This window comes from Melanostigma gelatinosum (genome assembly GCF_949748355.1).
Source record: "Melanostigma gelatinosum genome assembly, chromosome: 11".
Classification (NCBI taxonomy): Eukaryota; Metazoa; Chordata; class Actinopteri; order Perciformes; family Zoarcidae; genus Melanostigma; species Melanostigma gelatinosum.
In genome coordinates, this window is record NC_136644.1 from 26589565 (window position 1) to 26608751 (window position 19187).

At 46.8% G+C, this 19187-nt stretch overlaps 1 protein-coding gene across 1 annotated transcript in view; it reads right to left on the reverse strand.

Annotated features, from left to right (window-relative positions):
* Window positions 1–3836: 3836 nt before the first annotated feature.
* The window catches only part of cacna1ib (calcium voltage-gated channel subunit alpha1 Ib), a gene marked incomplete at both ends in the record, with an annotated part of 100208 nt that continues 84857 nt past the window's right edge, over window positions 3837–19187 (reverse strand). Inside the window, 8 exons of the mRNA XM_079279330.1 lie at window positions 3837–4481; window positions 5784–5974; window positions 7309–7483; window positions 8981–9100; window positions 10117–10260; window positions 15264–15716; window positions 16096–16217; window positions 16660–16738. Of these exons, the coding sequence (XP_079135456.1) occupies window positions 3837–4481; window positions 5784–5974; window positions 7309–7483; window positions 8981–9100; window positions 10117–10260; window positions 15264–15716; window positions 16096–16217; window positions 16660–16738 (1929 nt within the window). The remainder of the gene's footprint in view (window positions 4482–5783; window positions 5975–7308; window positions 7484–8980; window positions 9101–10116; window positions 10261–15263; window positions 15717–16095; window positions 16218–16659; window positions 16739–19187) is intronic.

Consider the following 19187-nt stretch of genomic DNA (forward strand, 5'->3'; position numbering starts at 1 on the left):
GGACGCCAGTTAGTCTCTCCAGCACTCAGCTAAAGGAGGACGAGAGTTCTAGTGAGGACGTGAAGAAGGAAGTGAGAGCGAGATGGTGAATCATTTTGAAAGACAAAGTCCAGGAGTCAGTGGTTGAAAAGCAATTTCACTTTTATATGACACTAGAATGACATTTAAGAAAACAGAAAGAACCCACATGCATCGTTGGAGAAAGAAAGTCGGGGTCGTGAAGACGGAGGGGAAGAAGAGAAAACACACTCCAACACTCTGGAATACATGAATACGCCATCGTCCTGTCACTGACCTTTTGAATCCCGGTGAGATTTTAATGATATTCCATGAATCCATAAATATAATCTCCTCTCGCCATATTTAGCTACACGAGTCTCATCCGTCGAACTGTACATCTGCTGTAGCATATTGCATATCTCGAACAGAGAAGGGGCAGTTATGAGTAATTTAATACTCCGGCTTCCCTGTGGAAGTGGAGATAATACGACTGGATGAGAATAAGGAGGGGGGGATGAAGGCAACGTAGAGGAAGAGATGAAGACTTCTTCCGTCTCATCTCACTATCCTGCAGTGTTTTGACATCGACATCTTTGTATGATATGTATGTGTATGTTGTGTGTGAGTGCAAATAGGTCCACCTGAGGTCTACCTGCTCTGGATTCTTCAAAGATTATGACATAGATAACTAGATTATGCGACGGGTTGCCAAAATGTCTGACAAAGCAAGTGCTCAAAGTTACAAGTTACACCGATCTGGCCCACATTGCTTGCCGTAGTATGGGGGTGTTCTCTCATATCTTGCTACACTCACAGACCTGAGTCAAAGAATCATTTGGGTTCAATGCAGCAGACAAACTGTGAGTCACATCTTCTGAATTCCTGGAAATCTGACAGCACACTGAACATACAAGAACCCGAACACAGTGCTTCACACACAGTTAAGACACACTGAAGAGCATTCTGGGTTATTTCACGATGGCAGATGGTTATAAAGGCAATTTGATGTCATCCAGTTATCTTGAATCTCTTACATGTGTATATGTCAATGTCCACTCTTTTATTTCAAACTGGTCTCAGTACTTCTCGACCCAGATAAACAGCCCTTCACTGGGGTCCACTCAGGAGACACTGAACTAAAGAAAAGGTTCTGTGTCGTTACAACTTCGTCTCACGGCAGATCGTGAACGAATTGTCCTTTTTCTTCCGTGCCGCTCTCAACAGCATTAACGTTAAAAACTAAAGTTAGGTCGAGGAAAAACATCATGGTTGGCCTTAAAATAACTGAGTAGAGTTAGGTTGAGGCAACAAAACCGTTTAGGTTGAGGCAACAAAACCAACAGTTAGGTTGAGGCAACAAAACCGTTTAGGTTGAGGCAACAAAACCAACAGTTATGTTGAGGCAACAAAACCAACAGTTGGGTTGAGGCAACAAAACCAACAGTTGGGTTGAGGCAACAAAACCAACAGTCTGGTTTAGACAACAAAACCAACAGTTAGGTTGAGGCAACAAAACCAACAGTCTGGTTTAGACAACAAAACCAACAGTTAGGTTGAGGCAACAAAACCAACAGTTAGGTTGAGGCAACAAAACCAACAGTTAGGTTGAGGCAACAAAACCAACAGTTAGGTTGAGGCAACAAAACCAACAGTCTGGTTTAGACAACAAAACCAACAGTTAGGTTGAGGCAACAAAACCAACAGTTATGTTGAGGCAACAAAACCAACAGTCTGGTTTAGACAACAAAACCAACAGTTAGGTTGAGGCAACAAAACCAACAGTTAGGTTGAGACAACAAAACCAACAGTTGGGTTTAGACAACAAAACCAACAGTTGGGTTTAGACAACAAAACCAACAGTTAGGTTGAGGCAACAAAACCAACAGTTAGGTTGAGGCAACAAAACCAACAGTTAGGTTGAGGCAACAAAACCAACAGTTGGGTTTAGACAACAAAACCAACAGTTAGGTTGAGGCAACTAAACCAACAGTTAGGTTGAGGCAACTAAACCAACAGTTAGGTTGAGGCAACTAAACCAACAGTTCGGCACTGAATATATCTTTTTGACCAGCTATTTCCTAAATTGTATCGTCTGTGGCTCGGTTGCAGTTTGATTTAAAGGCCCAGAGTATTGTGATGGCAACGTGTTGAAACTAGACTGAAGGTGCTTTCACAAGCCAACCTTTAGTCCGTTTCAAAGAGAACTCTGGCGTGGACCTTTGTTGAGCTGGGCACTGTTTATGGTCAGGTAGGGAGGACTGACTTGGACTTCTGCAGAAGTCCGATGGTTGCTTGACATCTGGGCCGAAGAGAACGTACAGAATGTGCTCAATAAAGTCCACGACGTTAATAAAGCAATTCGACATGAACCAGAGGAGAAAGGAACTCACAATCTTTGATTCCCTGCATTGAAATCGCAGCTCTCGAGATGAAAAAGATGAATCCTCTCCTTCGTATATGCCCTTCAGCGTATTATGTTACAAAAATTTGGTCCGCTTTAATTTGTGCACCGTGAAACTGAAACCAAATACGAAGCAAATCAAAAGCATCCATCACACTCTGGGTTGGACGAGCCAATGGGACTTTGGCTTGTGAAGAGTCTGCAGTACAACATTTCATGGCAATGAATTATCGCTAAAACGGTTGCCATCACCTCAAGGAAAAGCAGACGACATCAAACCGCCTCCTGCTTGTTATGAAGCCTTTAATATTATGATATTTAAAGAATATCTTTCATCTGCCGGAATCTACCCTGATGACACGTAAGAAGAGGGTTCAGACGCTGAAAACAAGTCTTTTGATGTCTTGAGCTTGATAACCTCATTTCAAATTCTTTTATTTTTGAATCTGTTAAATACATATTTTAGGAAGTTTTTAATCCGAGTAAAAGATGTTTGACAAGCCGATGTTCATCTCAGTGACACATGGATGTACCTAAAAGACACTTTTAATTAAACAGTGTGGAAATAGATTATTTGCCGGCTAGGTTTTGGCCCAGGTCTGCACTCAATACATGTTAGCCCTTTCATGGGTATGTAGAAAGCACAGAGTCCACTCTGAAAGTGGCCGACGCTTCCACTGACAACCCACATGTATCCTCAGCAGCAGTCACATATTCAGCCTTCTATTCCCAGAGGCCCTCTTCTGTCAATGACCGGACCAGCCAGGCTCCTCCCTCACAGACGGACGCATCTACATTCACACAGCTTCAATACGTTGAAAACAAAATAAAAAAGAACAAAGGAAATATTCGACCTTTTCAATTCTCTTGTTACCCAGCGAGTCTAACGAGGGAATAAAAAACAGAAATGTTGCTCGATGCTACTGTTAGCGATGGTTGTTACAAAAACGAAATAACAGACTGTACACAGCTCAGTTCTTCCTCCAAAGAAGCGTCAGAGTTTGAGAATCTGTCCAATGTTGACGACACGAAGGACGAGGTGACGCCGGGTCAAGAGATGTCTGGTTGTGATATTTAACTTTTGTCTCTCGCAGTGTTTTATACAAATAACTTTAGTGACGTTCATCAATCGGTGCGGTTGTCAGGCCCGTCTCTCTCATGGCTTTCCAAATATTCTGCCTCGAATGTAAAGCGCAGGCCTGCCACATCTGTCAAGGCTGAATCCCGGTGATGCTAAAAGGCTGAGCCCCGCTGACATTAACGTCGAGTCCTTTCACAACCTGTGGGGGAAAGAGGGGACGTCAAAACTCAGAAGCAGCTGTGTTCTTCTGAGGAATGACTGATCCCAGCCAGAACAGACATGTAGTCAAAGTCTCTTTCCTGTTCTGTTCGAATGGTTAAAGAGTTCCACTACAGAGAGGCAACAAGTGTTCTTTCATCTGTTCTTCCTGGAGCTTGTGTCTGTGATGTCACTGTCCTCGTCCTCCTCCTCATCGCCTCTCGCTCGTCCCTCCGTCCAGGGGTTGGACAAGTGACCGCGGGCGTCGATGCCGCAGAGGTGGCGTCCGTCTTTGCTGCGGGCCGATAGGCTGCTTTGGTCCAGCGAGCCCGCGCTGTTACATTTCTTCACCGCCGGGGGCGCCAGAGAGCCCGGGGCGAGCAGCGACGTCAGCGAGAGGCTGTTCAGCGTCTCCGACAAGTGTTCGCTGTTGAGGGTGCGGCGGCTGCCGTCCCCGCCCGTCCCCGTCCCCGTGCCCACGTCCTCGTCCGAAGGGTCCATGGAGTCCTGCCGGGGGTAACCGGGGCTGGTGCTGCCGCCGCCGCCGCTGCTGCTCTGGCTCCTCTGGTGCCCCCTGGTGGCTTGGAGGGTGAACGCGCTGCGTCTCTTTAGTAAAAGGTGGTCCTGGTCTCCGGCGCCCGGTCCCTGAGGGCGCGTGCCGGGGAGAGGGCAGAGGAGAGGCACGGGGAGATCCAGACCTCGAGGCGGGGACACGCTGAAGCTCAGCCCTTCCTCCAGAGTGGTCTGCAGGCTGCCCTCTGAACTGCCCGTGGCCAGCGAGGAGTCACTGCGGGACGGGTGCTGCACACAGAGGAGGGAGGTGGGGAGAAAATAACCAGAAGGCAAAGGATTATTCATCAGTAATAGTTCAGATACACTTTGTTTGAAATGACTGAGCAGGTTGTAAATAAACCCCATCTTTGTTGCATAACTTTAATTAAATCCTGGATTAATAAAATGTGTTTCATATCTCAAAACAAATTTGCCAAAACCTCCCAAAAATACAACCTGAGCAATTCATTTAACTTTTTATCTTTTGACGAACTAGGTGCCCACTAACCTATTTCATCACCTGTTGTAGGAGGTCAAATAATAAATTAGAAAGACGACCAATTGGTTTTTAAATGCTTTAAAAGTAGGAGATCTCAATATTATGTCAGCCCGATCAAATTGTTAACAGGATATCAAAGTGTATCCGTGAATATGAGTTTAAAGTTCATTAAAATGCTTCCGTGCGTTGTGGAGTTTGCTTTGTGGCGTTTCGCCGGAAACACACGACAGACACCTTCGTGCATGCTCGTCGCTTTAAGGTGCAACACGAGAGGTTTCAATCAAAGTCTGTGTTTGATCAAACACAAATTTAAGAAAAGGTCAAATCAAGCAAAATGCAATCTGCATGCTGAATCTGTCCAACGCTTCTTTTGTCAGTTGAAATAGTTTATGGTTTTGTAAAATAAAAATCCCTGGTTTTGAAGTTTGTCTTATTGGTGCAGCCCACCCAATGTGTCATCCAGCATTGTGTCAGTGCCAATGTTACATGAGCAGGAGGTTGTCAGTCATTGTTCCTAATCCCTGCACCCTCAGTACACAAGACCACAGGGGAGGGGAGGAGAAAAGGAGCAAAAGGAGGGATTGGCAGAAGAAGAACAAAAGAAGTGAAAGATAAGAGGACAGGGAGGAGAGGCGTAGAGGAAGACCAGAGGAAGACGCAAGGACATAAAGGAGATACAAGAACAGGGGACAGAGCGCGAGACCAGAACAGCGTCTGTGCACCGAGTCGGCTCAGAGCTCAGCGCCGAGAGCTGCAGAGCATCAGTGGAGCAGCGGAGCACGAGCTGAACCAACCAAACACGTCTCCATGGATACATGCGGACAAGAAGTGGAATAAGGAGCTTTCTCCTTCCTCGTTTGTGTTTTCGTGCAGAAGCCAACAGTGTTAGAGTCACTACGGAGGAGGTCATAGCTCTAATTATAGCTCAATCATTTGAACACAACGGTAGAGCATCGCTTTCTCACAACAAGTTGCAGCTCAGCGACTGCAAAGCTTCGTGTGTTTCCCGTAACCCTCTGAACCGTATTTGCTCCTCCATCCATCAGTAATACCTGGGAGCTCAGGGGCCTGCTGGGGGCTCCGGGTGAGCGGAGGGAGGCCCAGGAGGGCAGCCTGGACGGCCCCCCGTCTCCGGGGCCGTTCCCGGGACTCCCCGGATGAGCCGCGGCGGCCGGGTGGAAGAAGTCTGCTGGCAGGTGGAAGACGGGCGAAGAGCCGCCGCCGCAACTTCCTCCATCTCCATCTGCAAAGAGGTTTTAGTTCCATACAGCGTCGGCAGTAACAACAATCATATTGAAGTTGATTTCAGTGGATTATCTTCAGGGGTGACCCCATATATTCACTAATATTAATCAAATGAAATATTGATTATAATACACTTATAATACTATAAATAATCCAGTGCCTCTAAAATCCTCTCATATCCACATTCATCTCTCGAGAGACCAAGACGCATAAGAAACAAAGTGAATGATTCATTTCAATAATGGCATTTATTTATTTATTCATTCATACAATTTGCAGAGCTATCGCGCTAATATCGTCATCGCTAATTTATTTGCGAGTTCTCTTTTTAAGCACCGCAACGCAAGAACCAACACACTCAGCTACAGTGTTCATGGGGATCGATCACGGCTCCGGCTCTCTGTTCTCGACTGCTTTAGCTGCAACAGCTCCTTTGTTTACGACGAGTAAACACAAACATCTCGACGTAAACAGCTGGTCCAGGTCTTCACGGCATCGTGTCTGCTGTGGAACGTTCCCCCTGCTTTGACTTCGCCTCGCATCGCTCCATCTGTTCCCACGTTCCGGGAGGCGGAGCGCCGTCGGCATACCGTAACACGTCGTTCATCAGCATCGATGTGTCCGCGATTCCCGCCGTCCACATCCGTCACTTTGCTTCACTGGAAGCCAATCAGCGTGGAGCATGAGAGACGTCCTTGTGTGTCGGCTCCAGAAGGGAAACGCCTCTTCTTAGGACGCTCCAGGTTCTCCTCGAGCGCCAGTTGTGGACGTCCATAGTCGGACTGTTAATACCAGACGGCAGTTCTGCCGAGTGAAGCCGATGCTTCACGTGTTAAAGCTGCATTCTCTCTAGTGGCCACCAGGGGGCGACTCCTCTGGTTGTATAGAAGTCTATAGAAAATGACTCTACTTCTCTCTTGATTTATTACCTCAGTAAACATTGTAAACATGAGTTTATGTCTCAATCTCTAGTTTCAAGTCTTCTTCAATACAGCATGATGTTCATTTAGTACATTATGGTCCATTTAGAGTCACACAGACCATAAAGCAGGGATGCTTTAGGGCGGGGCTACACGCTGATTGACATGAGAGCTGCCTGTTTTGTCACGTAGGTGTAACTTGTTGATTTCTTGCCTGTTTGTGTAACTTGTTGATTTCTTGCCTGTTTGTGTAACTTGTTGATTTCTTGCCTGTTTGTGTAACTTGTTGATTTCTTGCCTGTTTGTGTAACTTGTTGATTTCAGGGCCACGTTACTTCCACACTCATTCGCTCTGGGTGACAGGTCTAACTACACGGTGTCTTAGATGGGTGGATCCTGTGGACTCGGGTACCTGTGCAAAGAGCCGGGCTCTGCCGCTCCAGCGAGGGACTATTCAGCGGAGGATGGACGCCCACCTCCAACGAGTCCTGGACCACCTCCTCGCTTCCTGAGCTGGAGGGACGGAGCCCCCCGTAGCCCCCCCGGATGGGCAACTCTTCCGAACTATGGGAGTCACCGCTGCCCCTCTGTGGGAGCGTGATGGGAAGAGAGCAGGGGAGAGGAATTGTGAGATGGAGGAGCGATTAGGAAGAGACAAAGAGAATGAGCGTGACATCCAGCAGCACCGGTGTTTACCGGAGCAGCACGTATATCAACCCGAAGCCTCGTCATCGTGGAAATGTGACAACAATTTGCTTCCAGTTTTCAAAAGACGCTCCTCTTTCATGTCCCTTTCTTTATCCGTCTGCGGTCTGATTAAACATGTGCTGTGGTGGCAAGAAAGCCTTCACCGAGTGATGAAACAGGCCGGGCGGAACCGCTGTGAGCCGAGAGCCAAGTGTTCATGGGAAGATGAAGATATGAAACACATGCTCGCTCACACACACACACACACACACACACACACACACACACACACACACACACACACACACACACACACACACACACACACACACACACACACACATCCCAGCATGCCCCTGTCAAGAGCACGGAGGGAGGCAGGTGTTTTAATCAGGCGGTTAAGCATGTAAATAGTAATTAAAGATGATTAGCAAGATGGAGGATGACATGAGCACTGACTCCCTAAAGTGTGTGTGTGTGTGTGTGTGTGTGTGTGTGTGTGTGTGTGTGTGTGACGGGAGGAGCTTAGTCTGTAATCGCTGTCGTGAAGCCGGCGCGAGGCCGTCACGTGACGAAGAGTTGACGGATAAAAACACTGTTTAAAAACAAATTGTTCTTCTTTGTATAATCCCGACAACTGTAGATGATTTAGAAACAGGAAGTGTTCAAAATCGACATGTGAGTGAATATTTAGCAGTCAAATCAAAGAGTTTACAGGATGTTCAGCCTTTGTTTCTTTATAACACATTTAATTCTGGACTTCTTTGTTTACAGGGTTTATATGAAGGTAATAAAGTCGACCATGAATATGAGATATGAGCTTGTAGAGCATCATAATCCCTCCTCTCTCCAGTGGAGGTTGGTTTATGGTCATATCTGAGTTACACTTGCTGTCTTTTGATTCTTCAGTTCATTTGGTTTTTAAGCCCTCCGTAAATACTCGCTCGCCGTCTGCAGAGGCTCACGCTGCGCCGCGAGCGTGAACAAAGCAGCTTCAGCGTCAAAGAGAAAGTCGGCCGAGCAGTTCATCCTAAAGCTCTGATTTTACACCAAACCTTTCCTTTTTCACACGGCAAAATGTATGCAAACTCAAAATGAGAACAACAAAATGGATGTTTAATGCAATAAACTGTTTCAGAAGTTCTCCACATGTTGACCGTAACTTCATCAAGCAACTGCGTACGTTTAACTCCTGTTTGCATGATATTTATAATTTGGACACAATAACCACAACCCAATAGGATCATATTCCCTCAGTACAATTCCACTTAAAGTGAAAAGGATGATGGATGGTGTGTGTGTGTGTGTGTGTGCGTGTGTGTGTGTGTGTGCGTGTGTGTGTGTGTGTGTGTGCGTGCGTGTGCGTGCATGCGCGAGCGTGCCCGGCGCTCTCTCACCAGCATCTGGTAGCTGCTGTGTTCGTCCAGGCTCAGGTCATCGGGCAGCGCCGGAGACGACGACTTGTCCGACAGCTGCTCCGACATCAGAGACGCCTGCTCCACCTCCGCCAGCTGGATCTGTCCCGCAAACACACAGAAACCAGTCACGTGTCCCTCTAACAGGAAGTGATGTCACCACTGCTACTGAGTCAAAGTGAAGAAAAGAAGAAGAGGGAATGTCTTCATCTCACAACATACTATCAACACACCAAACACAAATACTAAACTCTCCATGTTTACACTTTCTACAATTACAGTTTATATTACAAGTGTTCTGTAATGTTATGTTTAGATATGCAAATGAGGCATTATGTAATGGTAACTTATGGATAAATCCGTGCATTGTACGTGTGAAACACAACTAAAGTTTGATTCAGTGATTCTTCATCATCAGTGATTCTTCATCATTCTGAAGATGAGAGGGAAGCAGAACACCTGTCCAGCTGTTGAGTTGCCGTTCTGAGCCCAGAACAGCAAAGAACAAGTTCTGCGTAGAACAGGTTGACTGAATACAGGAGAGGCCACAGCTCTGAGCGGTGTGGACGAGTGCTTCTCTTGATGTGCTGCGTCTCTGCAGAACACCGGCTCTCTGTCGGGGGAAAGTTACTCTGACGTAGGAACAAATATCGTGTTCTAGAGAAATGAACTCAACAAGGTGAAGAGATGGAAGATGAAGAGGATCCCCTGAGGAGTCTGATCTTATACTGACTGAGGGCCACAGAGCGTTTCTCTCACTGTTGCTATGCGGTTCAGTAGCGCTCCACACGTTCATGAGATTTCATTTTACTTTAAAAGTTGTATCTATAGATTCCATTGTTCGACAATTTTTAAAGTAAATTATGAAAGAAATTGAAGTTGCATGATTTTGTTATTCTGCACTAAATGTTCTGATGGTAATGACGGTTCTGTGTTATATTATTATTACACACAGACATGATTACACTCGCTCCAGATGAAGCAGACTTTGTCTGATTGAACACTTTGATGCAACCCACTGGTCTCTGAGTAAAGTTAACTAGAAACCAGAGCTTTGCTCGCTAGAATGAAAGAAGATGAAGTGATGTGTGTGTGTGTGTGTGTGTGACCCCGCTCACCTCTTGTGGGTGACCCTTGCAGTCCCTGCAGACAGGAGGAGGCGAGCAGTAATGGTGGAAAACTGAACCGGACAGGTTGTCAATCATGTCCCCTTCCAACGAGTCCTTAATCAGCAGAGACACACTGTCCAGCCACCGGCTCTCCTGCAACACACACACACACACACACACACACACACACACACACACACACACACACACACACACACACACACACACACACACACACAAGTATTGACCTTTGGCCTGTTTCTAATGAGCACAAAGAACAAGCGAGCAGCTTTGATTAGAGCTCCAGAGAAGACATTATATGATTATGGTGGGCAGCAATGTTCCCTCTAAGCTGCGCGCTTGAGCAATCGCGCACTGCTCGCACATTCTCAGCGCACAAGAAAATCTATGCAGCGCATAAAATAAAATTCAACATAAACGTATTAATTAATATCTAATATTAGTCCTAATCTTATCTAATCAATTAAACCAATAATAATAATAATAATAATAATAATAATTTTGTTTTCTGTACTATTTTGCAACGTAACTCAGTGAGTGACAGGTGTCCAGCCAATGATACGATTCGGTTCACTTACGCTACGCAGCCAATCATAGCATTAACACTATTGCCCTGCCCATTCGCGCCGTGCAGGTTAGCTAGCTAACAACAGTGCGGCGGAGTTACGAGACGCAAATGCTAACTCCTTATCATGGCGAAACGAACGGGCAGCGACACATCCACTCACCAAGCCATTGGAAAAAAGAAATGTGGTTCTTTTAAGCTTCCAGTGCAGATTGTGAAAGAGGATTCAGTTTAATGAATCGTATCAAAACAGCATCCAGAAATCGTCTTGAAGTGGCACATTTGGACCAGCTGATGCACATAAAGTCAAAGCAAGAAGCAGACGAAGCCATCAACCTGGACAAAGTGTACAACCATTGGAGAAGTGAGAAGGACAGACGTGAAAAATAAGGTACAATTTAAGTCAGATTTGTGCATATTCTAGTGACATTTATTAAGATTTTTTACTTATGGATATTAATCATTAAATTATGTTACTACTAGATAATTTATGGGTAGTAGAAATGATAATAAAAAACTGAGTAATTACATATTTTACAGACAGAGTTACAGGAATTTACACTGTAACACAAGCTACAGCACACGTCATTGTGCAAAATGTGAATGTGTTTTAATGTGAACAAAATGTTATGTCTGAAAGGTGTATATGTATAATTTCTTCCAGAACAGGACCTCACACAGGCCAAAGCAAGACTCTTCCCATGGCCAAGCAGGACTGTCACATAAAACATACTACACATCTCATGAACAACAAGATTTTTGTCTTTTTCCTTTAAAGTTTGTCAAATCACTTATATTAAAAGTAAACTAGTGAAAATTGCTGCTGTAATTTGATTCTTTTAATAAGCCATGTAACTTGCTATGATCCAAGGTTTTGAACAGGTGTGATACTGGTGTGTGGCCACAGCGTGCACATCTGACGTTGCTCACAGTGGTCCTCAGTGTGCTCAGGGAGCTTGTGTGTATGCCCAGACACATGAAAAATTAGAGGGAACATTGGTGGGCAGCCATACTGTGCTGTTGATGCATGTGCATATATATATATATATATATACATATATATATGCTTTAGGGGCGGGGCTACACAGTGATCGACAGGTCTCTCTCTACGTCACTCCTCAGTCCTAATGGTCTCTTCTGTTTATCGGTTGCAAAAGAAACCAAGAAAAAAAAGACCCGACTTGTGAATATAACGTTACGCGGATCTTCTGCATCACTGAGCCCATAGAGCGAGCACACTAGCGCCTCCTTTAGCCCCGCCTCTCAGCCTCCTCCTCATTCACATGAACTCTGACTTTGGCTGTTAGTGCATTGAAGTCAGTTCACTTTTGCCCTTGGATGCTGGATGCTGGATGCTAGGATTCTAGATGCTGGATGCTGGATGCTAGGATTCTAGATGCTGGATGCTAGGATTCTAGATGCTGGATGCTGGATGCTAGGATTCTAGATGCTGGATGCTAGGATTCTAGATGCTGGATGCTAGGATTCTAGATGCTGGATGCTAGGATTCTAGATGCTGGATGCTGGATGCTAGGATTCTAGATGCTGGATGCTGGATGCTAGGATTCTAGATGCTGGATTCTTGGATGCTAGATGCTGGATGTTGGATGCTAGGATTCTAGATGCTGGATGCTAGGATTCTAGATGCTGGATGCTGGACGCTAGATGCTGGATGTTGGATGCTAGGATTCTAGATGCTGGATGCTAGGATTCTAGATGCTGGATGATGGATGCTAGATGGTGGATGCTTGGATGCTGGATGTTGGATTCTTGGATGCTAGATGCTGGATGTTGGATGCTTGGATGCTAGATGCTGGATGCTAGGATTCTAGATGCTGAATGCTGGGATTCTAGATGCTGGATACTAGGATTCTAGATGCTGGATGCTGGGATTCTAGATGCTGGATGCTTGGATGCTAGATGCTGGATGCTAGGATTCTAGATGCTGCATGCTGGATGCTAGGATTCTAGATGCTGGATGCTAGGATTCTAGATGCTGGATGCTTGGATGCTGGATGTTGGATGCTTGGATGCTAGGATTCTAGATGCTGGATGCTAGGATTGTAGATGCTGGATGCTAGGATTCTAGGATTCTAGATGCTGGATGCTTGGATGCTAGATGCTGGATGCTAGGATTCTAGATGCTGGATGCTAGATGCTAGGATTCTAGATGCTGGATGCTTGGATGCTAGATGCTGGATGCTAGGATTCTAGATGCTGGATGCTAGATGCTAGGATTCTAGATGCTGGATGCTTGGATGCTAGATGCTGGATGCTAGGATTCTAGATGCTGGATGCTAGATGCTAGGATTCTAGATGCTGGATGCTAGGATTCTAGATGCTGGATGCTAGATGCTAGGATTCTAGATGCTGGGATGCTGGATGCTTGGATGTTGGATGCTGGATGCTGGATGCGAGCTGCAGCGATGAGCTGCAAGCAGAAGTTACACGGAGCCAAGAAGATCTGATTATTAGGAACTGGCATGAGCTCAGAACGGGCAGCGCACTAATCCTTTACATTGTTGCCTCCGTTGTCACAATTCATTAAGAACCGTCGCTGCCACAAACATGATACCTGGTAGACTGGTTTTCCCTCTTTGTCATCTGTCAGATATTCTCCAATTTAAAGCTACGAGTTTGATAGAAAACACGACATCTTTCTCACCTGCTTGAGATCGACTCCTCTCCTTCCTCTCACTCTTTCCTTACTTAGCTTTGCACAACATCTGTCCTGACGACAAGTAACAGCATCTGTTAGAGCCGGTGTTACTCTCAGCCGGGAGACAAACAGAGATCGAAGGCTTCTGCCCGCTTCAAGCCGAGCCAGAGGGGCCGAGAAACGTCACTGTCATTAATTGCGTGATCCCTTTATAAAAAAAGTATTTATTGTATTTATTGTTTTCTGAAATGTTAAGTTTAAATATGCAAATGAGGCATTATGTAACGGTGAATTTTTAGAGAATTAAGGAACATTTACAGTAAAATAAACTCCTGAACGTGATGGAAGAGGAATAGCAGAATCAAACACTTTGCTTTTGTTTTAGTTTCTCACCGTAACACTTTAAAAATGTACCGATCGTCTCTTTTATCGCCTCCTTTAACGTCTCAATGAGAAATTCTTGTCTTGCATATTTTCAATATGATTTGTTTATGCGAGTCTGGTTTCTGTCTCATGTTTAAACTCCCTCCGGTGCCTTCTGTTCCCAACTCCTTCCCTCCCGGAGAGGTGAAGAGGGCCACCGCGGTCGATAGCCAGACCTTGGCAGCACCCACTGATGTGCAACACACACACACACACACACACTGTCTTGAGTGTGGGGGAGATATACAGCGAGGGGTGAGGCAGCCTGATTGATTGGCTGAGCCGGGGGCCTTGTCTCAACCTAACTAAGTAGTTTAGTTGTCTAAATCTAACTAAGTAGTTGTGTTGTCTCAACCTAACTAAGTAGTTACCTGCCCAAACACTAACCTGCCCTAACACTAACCTGCCCAAACACTAACCTGCCCAAACACTAACCTGCCCTAACACTAACCTGCCCAAACACTAACCTGCCCAAACACTAACCTGCCCTAACACTAACCTGCCCAAACACTAACCTGCCCAAACACTAACCTGCCCAAACACTAACCTGCCCTAACACTAACTAAGCTAACACACCATCACTCACTCACTCCTTCACTCACTCACGAACACCTTCACTCACTCACTCACTAACACCTTCACTCACTCACTCACTAACACCTTCACTCACTCACTCACTAACACCTTCACTCACTCACTAACACCTTCACTCACTCACTCACTAACACCTTCACTCACTCACTCACACCTTCACTCACTCACTCACTAACACCTTCACTCACTCACTCACTAACACCTTCACTCACTCACTCACTAACACCTTCACTCACTCACTCACTCACTCACTCACTCACTGGTTAATTCACCTGCTGCAGATCTCTCGCTCACTTTCCCTCCAACGTACCAACGGCTCACTTCTTCTTTCTCCTTCGTGCTGTTCTCAAATCTAAATTGAGATTTGTTCTATTGTTCCCTCTCTCCATCTCCCGATGTCTCCACCGCTTTTATTTCTGCCTGTTTGTTTGTTTGTTTGTTTACTTGTTTCTTTCTTTCTGCCTCAGCCAGCGTCTACTTCTGAAAACGCCCGCTCTCAGCTGCAGGTGCTGTAATGTTTCAGGCGAGTGTGATTATAGATGTCGCTTGTACCGACTTGTTGTTTGAGATGCAGCCAATCAGGGAGCTGAATGATGAGAGCCAGCACCGTCACCCCCCCCCCCCCCCCCCTGGTGTTTTTAGAATGGTGGAGAATAACCAGTCTGGAAATAACCAGGAACAACTACGTGTGTATAATTGTCCATCACAACAGGTCCACAGATTCCAAAGGGCCAATTCGGAAAAAGAATGTTTTATTCTCAGCTCCCACTTTTTTTTCCTGTCAGATTCAACAAACTTTCTTCACGGCACAAACTCCTCTTAACCTGTTGAACGCCGCCTCCTTAAGAGAGGAGGTGAGGCTGCATCAGCAGTGATGTGTGGAAGTCCACTCACCTGAGCGGGAGAGTAGAGCCGGCATCGGTGGTGGGTGTGTTCATCGTGAGCCGCTCCGCCTCCTCTTCCTCCGCCTCCTCCTCCTCCTCCTCCATCTCGTAGCAGCGCCATCACCCCGCCACTCGGCCCCCCCGTCGTCCCCGGCGTAATGGCACCGGACGCTGCTCCGCCCGTGCCGGACCCGCTCGCGACGGCGCCGATGCCCCCCATCATGCAGCAGAGGCCCCCCTGAGCCAGCTCCAGCTCGATCTCGGCGTCCATCTCGGCGTCCTCCTGCGCCTCCTTGTTGGAGTCGTCCAGGTGCTTCATGAGCACGGCGACCACCACGTTGATCAGCACGAACTGAGCCGTGAGCACGAAGGACACGAAGTACAGCGGGGAGATGAACTGCAGTCCGGCGTGGCAGCCGTAGTCGGTGGCCGCGTGACCCAGCGGGCAGTCCCTCAGGGTGTCCTGGTGGGAGGTGGGAGGGTTCATGGGGGAGACAGGGTATGGTGGGAGGTGGGAGGGTTCATGGGGGAGACAGGGCATGGTGGGTGGACAAAAGGGAGGAAAAGTAAGAGTTCAGAGAGCGTTGAGAGGTGAAGAAACGTTTAACGGGTGGACTCGGTCTTCTTTTCTACCTTTGTTTGAGCATTGATACTTTATCTGCAGGTCACTGCCACCTGTATGACAGGAATGTGGCATCACACACGCATGGACGGATCACTGAATGATTCTAAAGGGCAAGGGGCCCAAAGTGTCAGGGGCCCGATGGCAAATAGCTGCCCCCCCCCTTCTGATTGACCCTCATCGACCGCGGGTAGAGACGGTGAGCAGTAAACTGAAGTACCTTCATGATGCCGTTCCAGTTGTCGCCGGTGGAGACCTGGAAGAGTGTGAGGAAGGCCATTCCAAAGTTCTCAAAGGTGGCATGTCGGCTCATCCCTTCACAGGGGTAGTCAGTGTTACACACTAGGAGAAGACACGAGGAGAGAGGAGACGAGGAGACGAGGAGGGGAAGAGAGTCAACCTTTGGTCGCGTCGGAAATTATATGAAGGTTTTCTGAAAAATCACAGCTGTGAATTAGTTTCTTTGGTGAAGAAGCTTTGCTGTGTTGCGTTTCGGTGTTTGTATCTGTTCATCAATTAGAGCTGAGCCAGAGCTCACATGGAAGAACAAAGGACGGCACACACTGCTGAGCCTTTAGTCGTGCAAATATTATGTGGCATCAGAGTCAAATTGGAATAAAAACAAACGTAAATCAGGTGCGTGTAACCTTGAGGAAGCACACTGAACACAACTATTTGAATTCTTTGGTTGATTGATTGGTTGAAGAGATCATGTGGGTTGTACGTTGCGTTCTGAATGAGAACAGCCGGTGATCGGCGACACGTCGCTGTGGAGCAGACTCACCCAGCTCTCCAAACAGCTCCACTCCCAGAGCCGCGTAGATGAAGAACAGCAACATGAAGAGCAGGCCGAGGTTCCCCACCTGTCACACACACACACACACACACACACATCAGTGGAAGCAACTCCTTGTTATCGGTTCTAAGTGATGTTTCTGCTGAGCAGGGGTTCTTCTACAGGTAGGTATGTGGGTGTGTAGGTAAATCATTCCTGCATCTTTACGCTCTGTCAGCGTATTAACGAGATGTTAATGTAATGCACTAACAGCTGAGAAAAGGCCGGTTTCATTGAGGATGTTACACATGACACCAGTAAAGCGGCAGAAGGCCTCAGCTCTCCGATAAATATGACAACAGCTGATGTGGAGTTGGATGCTCGTGCATTTTTAATGCGCTGGGTTTCAATGTTTGTTTTTGTGGGCTTAAAGGTCATGAAACTGAACAGGAACACTCCGGATCCTGCAGACATTTCATCGAATCAGAACTGGAGGTTAGCACACAAACACGCAACGTAAGCAACACCAACAAACCCCCCCGCCTCGAATCACGGCATGAATCCATCCGTGTGGAGGAAACCTTCTCCCAGAGAGGGATGCGTCCGCAATGCACACGTGTAAATGACTCCCTGGGGTGCGACAGCAGGCACTGAGCAGAATGCCATCAGCTAAGTCACCTCACACGGAAGGCAATGAGGTGCTTGTGTACACACGCCTGTGAATTCTATTATATGAGCAAATAAACAGGCTGGATTAGCACCGAATAAGACGTGTAGTGTGTATTGGAGGAGCCGGCGGCGCGGGGGAAAGAGGAGACTTCACGAGGGAGGGGTGGAGTTGGGAACCGTGGAGAGCGAGGCAACGCCCGGGAAACGCTTTCTGTTCTCTCCCCACTCGTGCGTGTCCATGTTTCCTGGCGGATATTGAAAGCAACGAGCCGGCCCGAGGCGGCTCGTAGCTGGTAATGTAAGCCCGTCTGATGTCTTTGGATCCCTCCAGCAGAGAGGGGAAGCTCACCACGGGGAGACGGACGCTGTGGTGTGAGGAACAGATTGCTGGGTGCTGTGGGAGCATGAGAGCTGGCAACCAGGCAGCAGAAGCTCGTGGGAAACGCAGTTACAGCGGCCTTGGGTTGTTAAACCTTCTGCTTTCCACAGCGAGGATCAAACCGCTGCACTGATCCTTCAACTTCTACGTCTGTTTGCTGAATAACTACGTTTCTGGGTTGAGACTAATGAAGCCATGAGTCAGCTATCGGCGGTGAGATGCATTTTTCTGTTTTCACGCCGACACACTGAGGCTCATCACACACCAACTCCAGAGAAAGAACAACATCCAACGGCAACATCGGTGGTGAAAGAGGATCCTCCGACTGCGTTTCACCAACAACCACTTCAAGGAAAGACAAGAAATACGATACGTAGGAAGGTTCCAGTGACCAGGGAAACATCTTTACACAGTTTAAAGTTTCTTATCATTCATAACAAATACAAAGCAAAGCCACTCAGAGGCAGCTTCTCACTGGACCTACTCACAGTCCACTGAAGTAATTATCTACAATTCATAGTGGATGTTATTTCCAAAAATGGGAAGTACAGGCATACGAGTCTCTTTTCTACAGTAAAAAGGTAACAATCAGGCAGCAACCTCCGGTTCTAGCGAGTGAAGCCGATGCTTCACGTGTTAAAGCTGCATTCTCTCTAGTGTCCACCAGGGGGCGACTCCTCTGGTTGTATAGAAGTCTATAGAAAATGACTCTACTTCTCTCTTGATTTATTACCTCAGTAAACATTGTAAACATGAGTTTATGTCTCAATCTCTAGTTTCAAGTCTTCTTCAATACAGCATGATGTTCATTTAGTACATTATGGTCCATTTAGAGTCACACAGACCATAAAGCAGGGGATGCTTTAGGGCGGGGCTACTGTGATTGACAGGTCTCTACCAGAGACGTATACGGCGTCTCTACGTCACTCCTCCTCAGTCCAGATGTGCTCACTTCCTGTTCACTGGTTGCAAAAAACATCAACATGGCGTCAGCCTTATGACGAGGGCGAAATCGCCCAACTCGAGTCTTCCAAAAAAGAGTCCACAAAGCAAAGAGAGACGTCACGCTGACTACGTCCACTTCTTACAGTCCATAGTAACACATGCTTGCCATCAAGCGGCAGCGGCTTTATTTACCTTTACAATGTGTCATCGCCTCCTAACGAGGGAGGAGATTTGAATCTATGACGTGAGACTGTCATTAAAACATCACAGGGGGAACATCTTTGTCTGGACTGTGTTTTCAGAGCAGAGCTGGTGATTTACAGTCTTCTTTGACGTCCTCTTAATTCGTTTGTAATAAGTGTGTGATGATGTGCACGGCTCTGCCTCCAGTGTTCCAGGGACTGTGAGGAAAACCAGTTCAAGTGGATGGAAACGGGATGGTTGATTGATTTGAGGCACAGCTGAAGCGGGATGTTGAGCTCCGAGTGTGTATCTGTGCACAGAGACCCAGAGGGCTCCAGGAAGGTCTGGCTGCACAGACGCA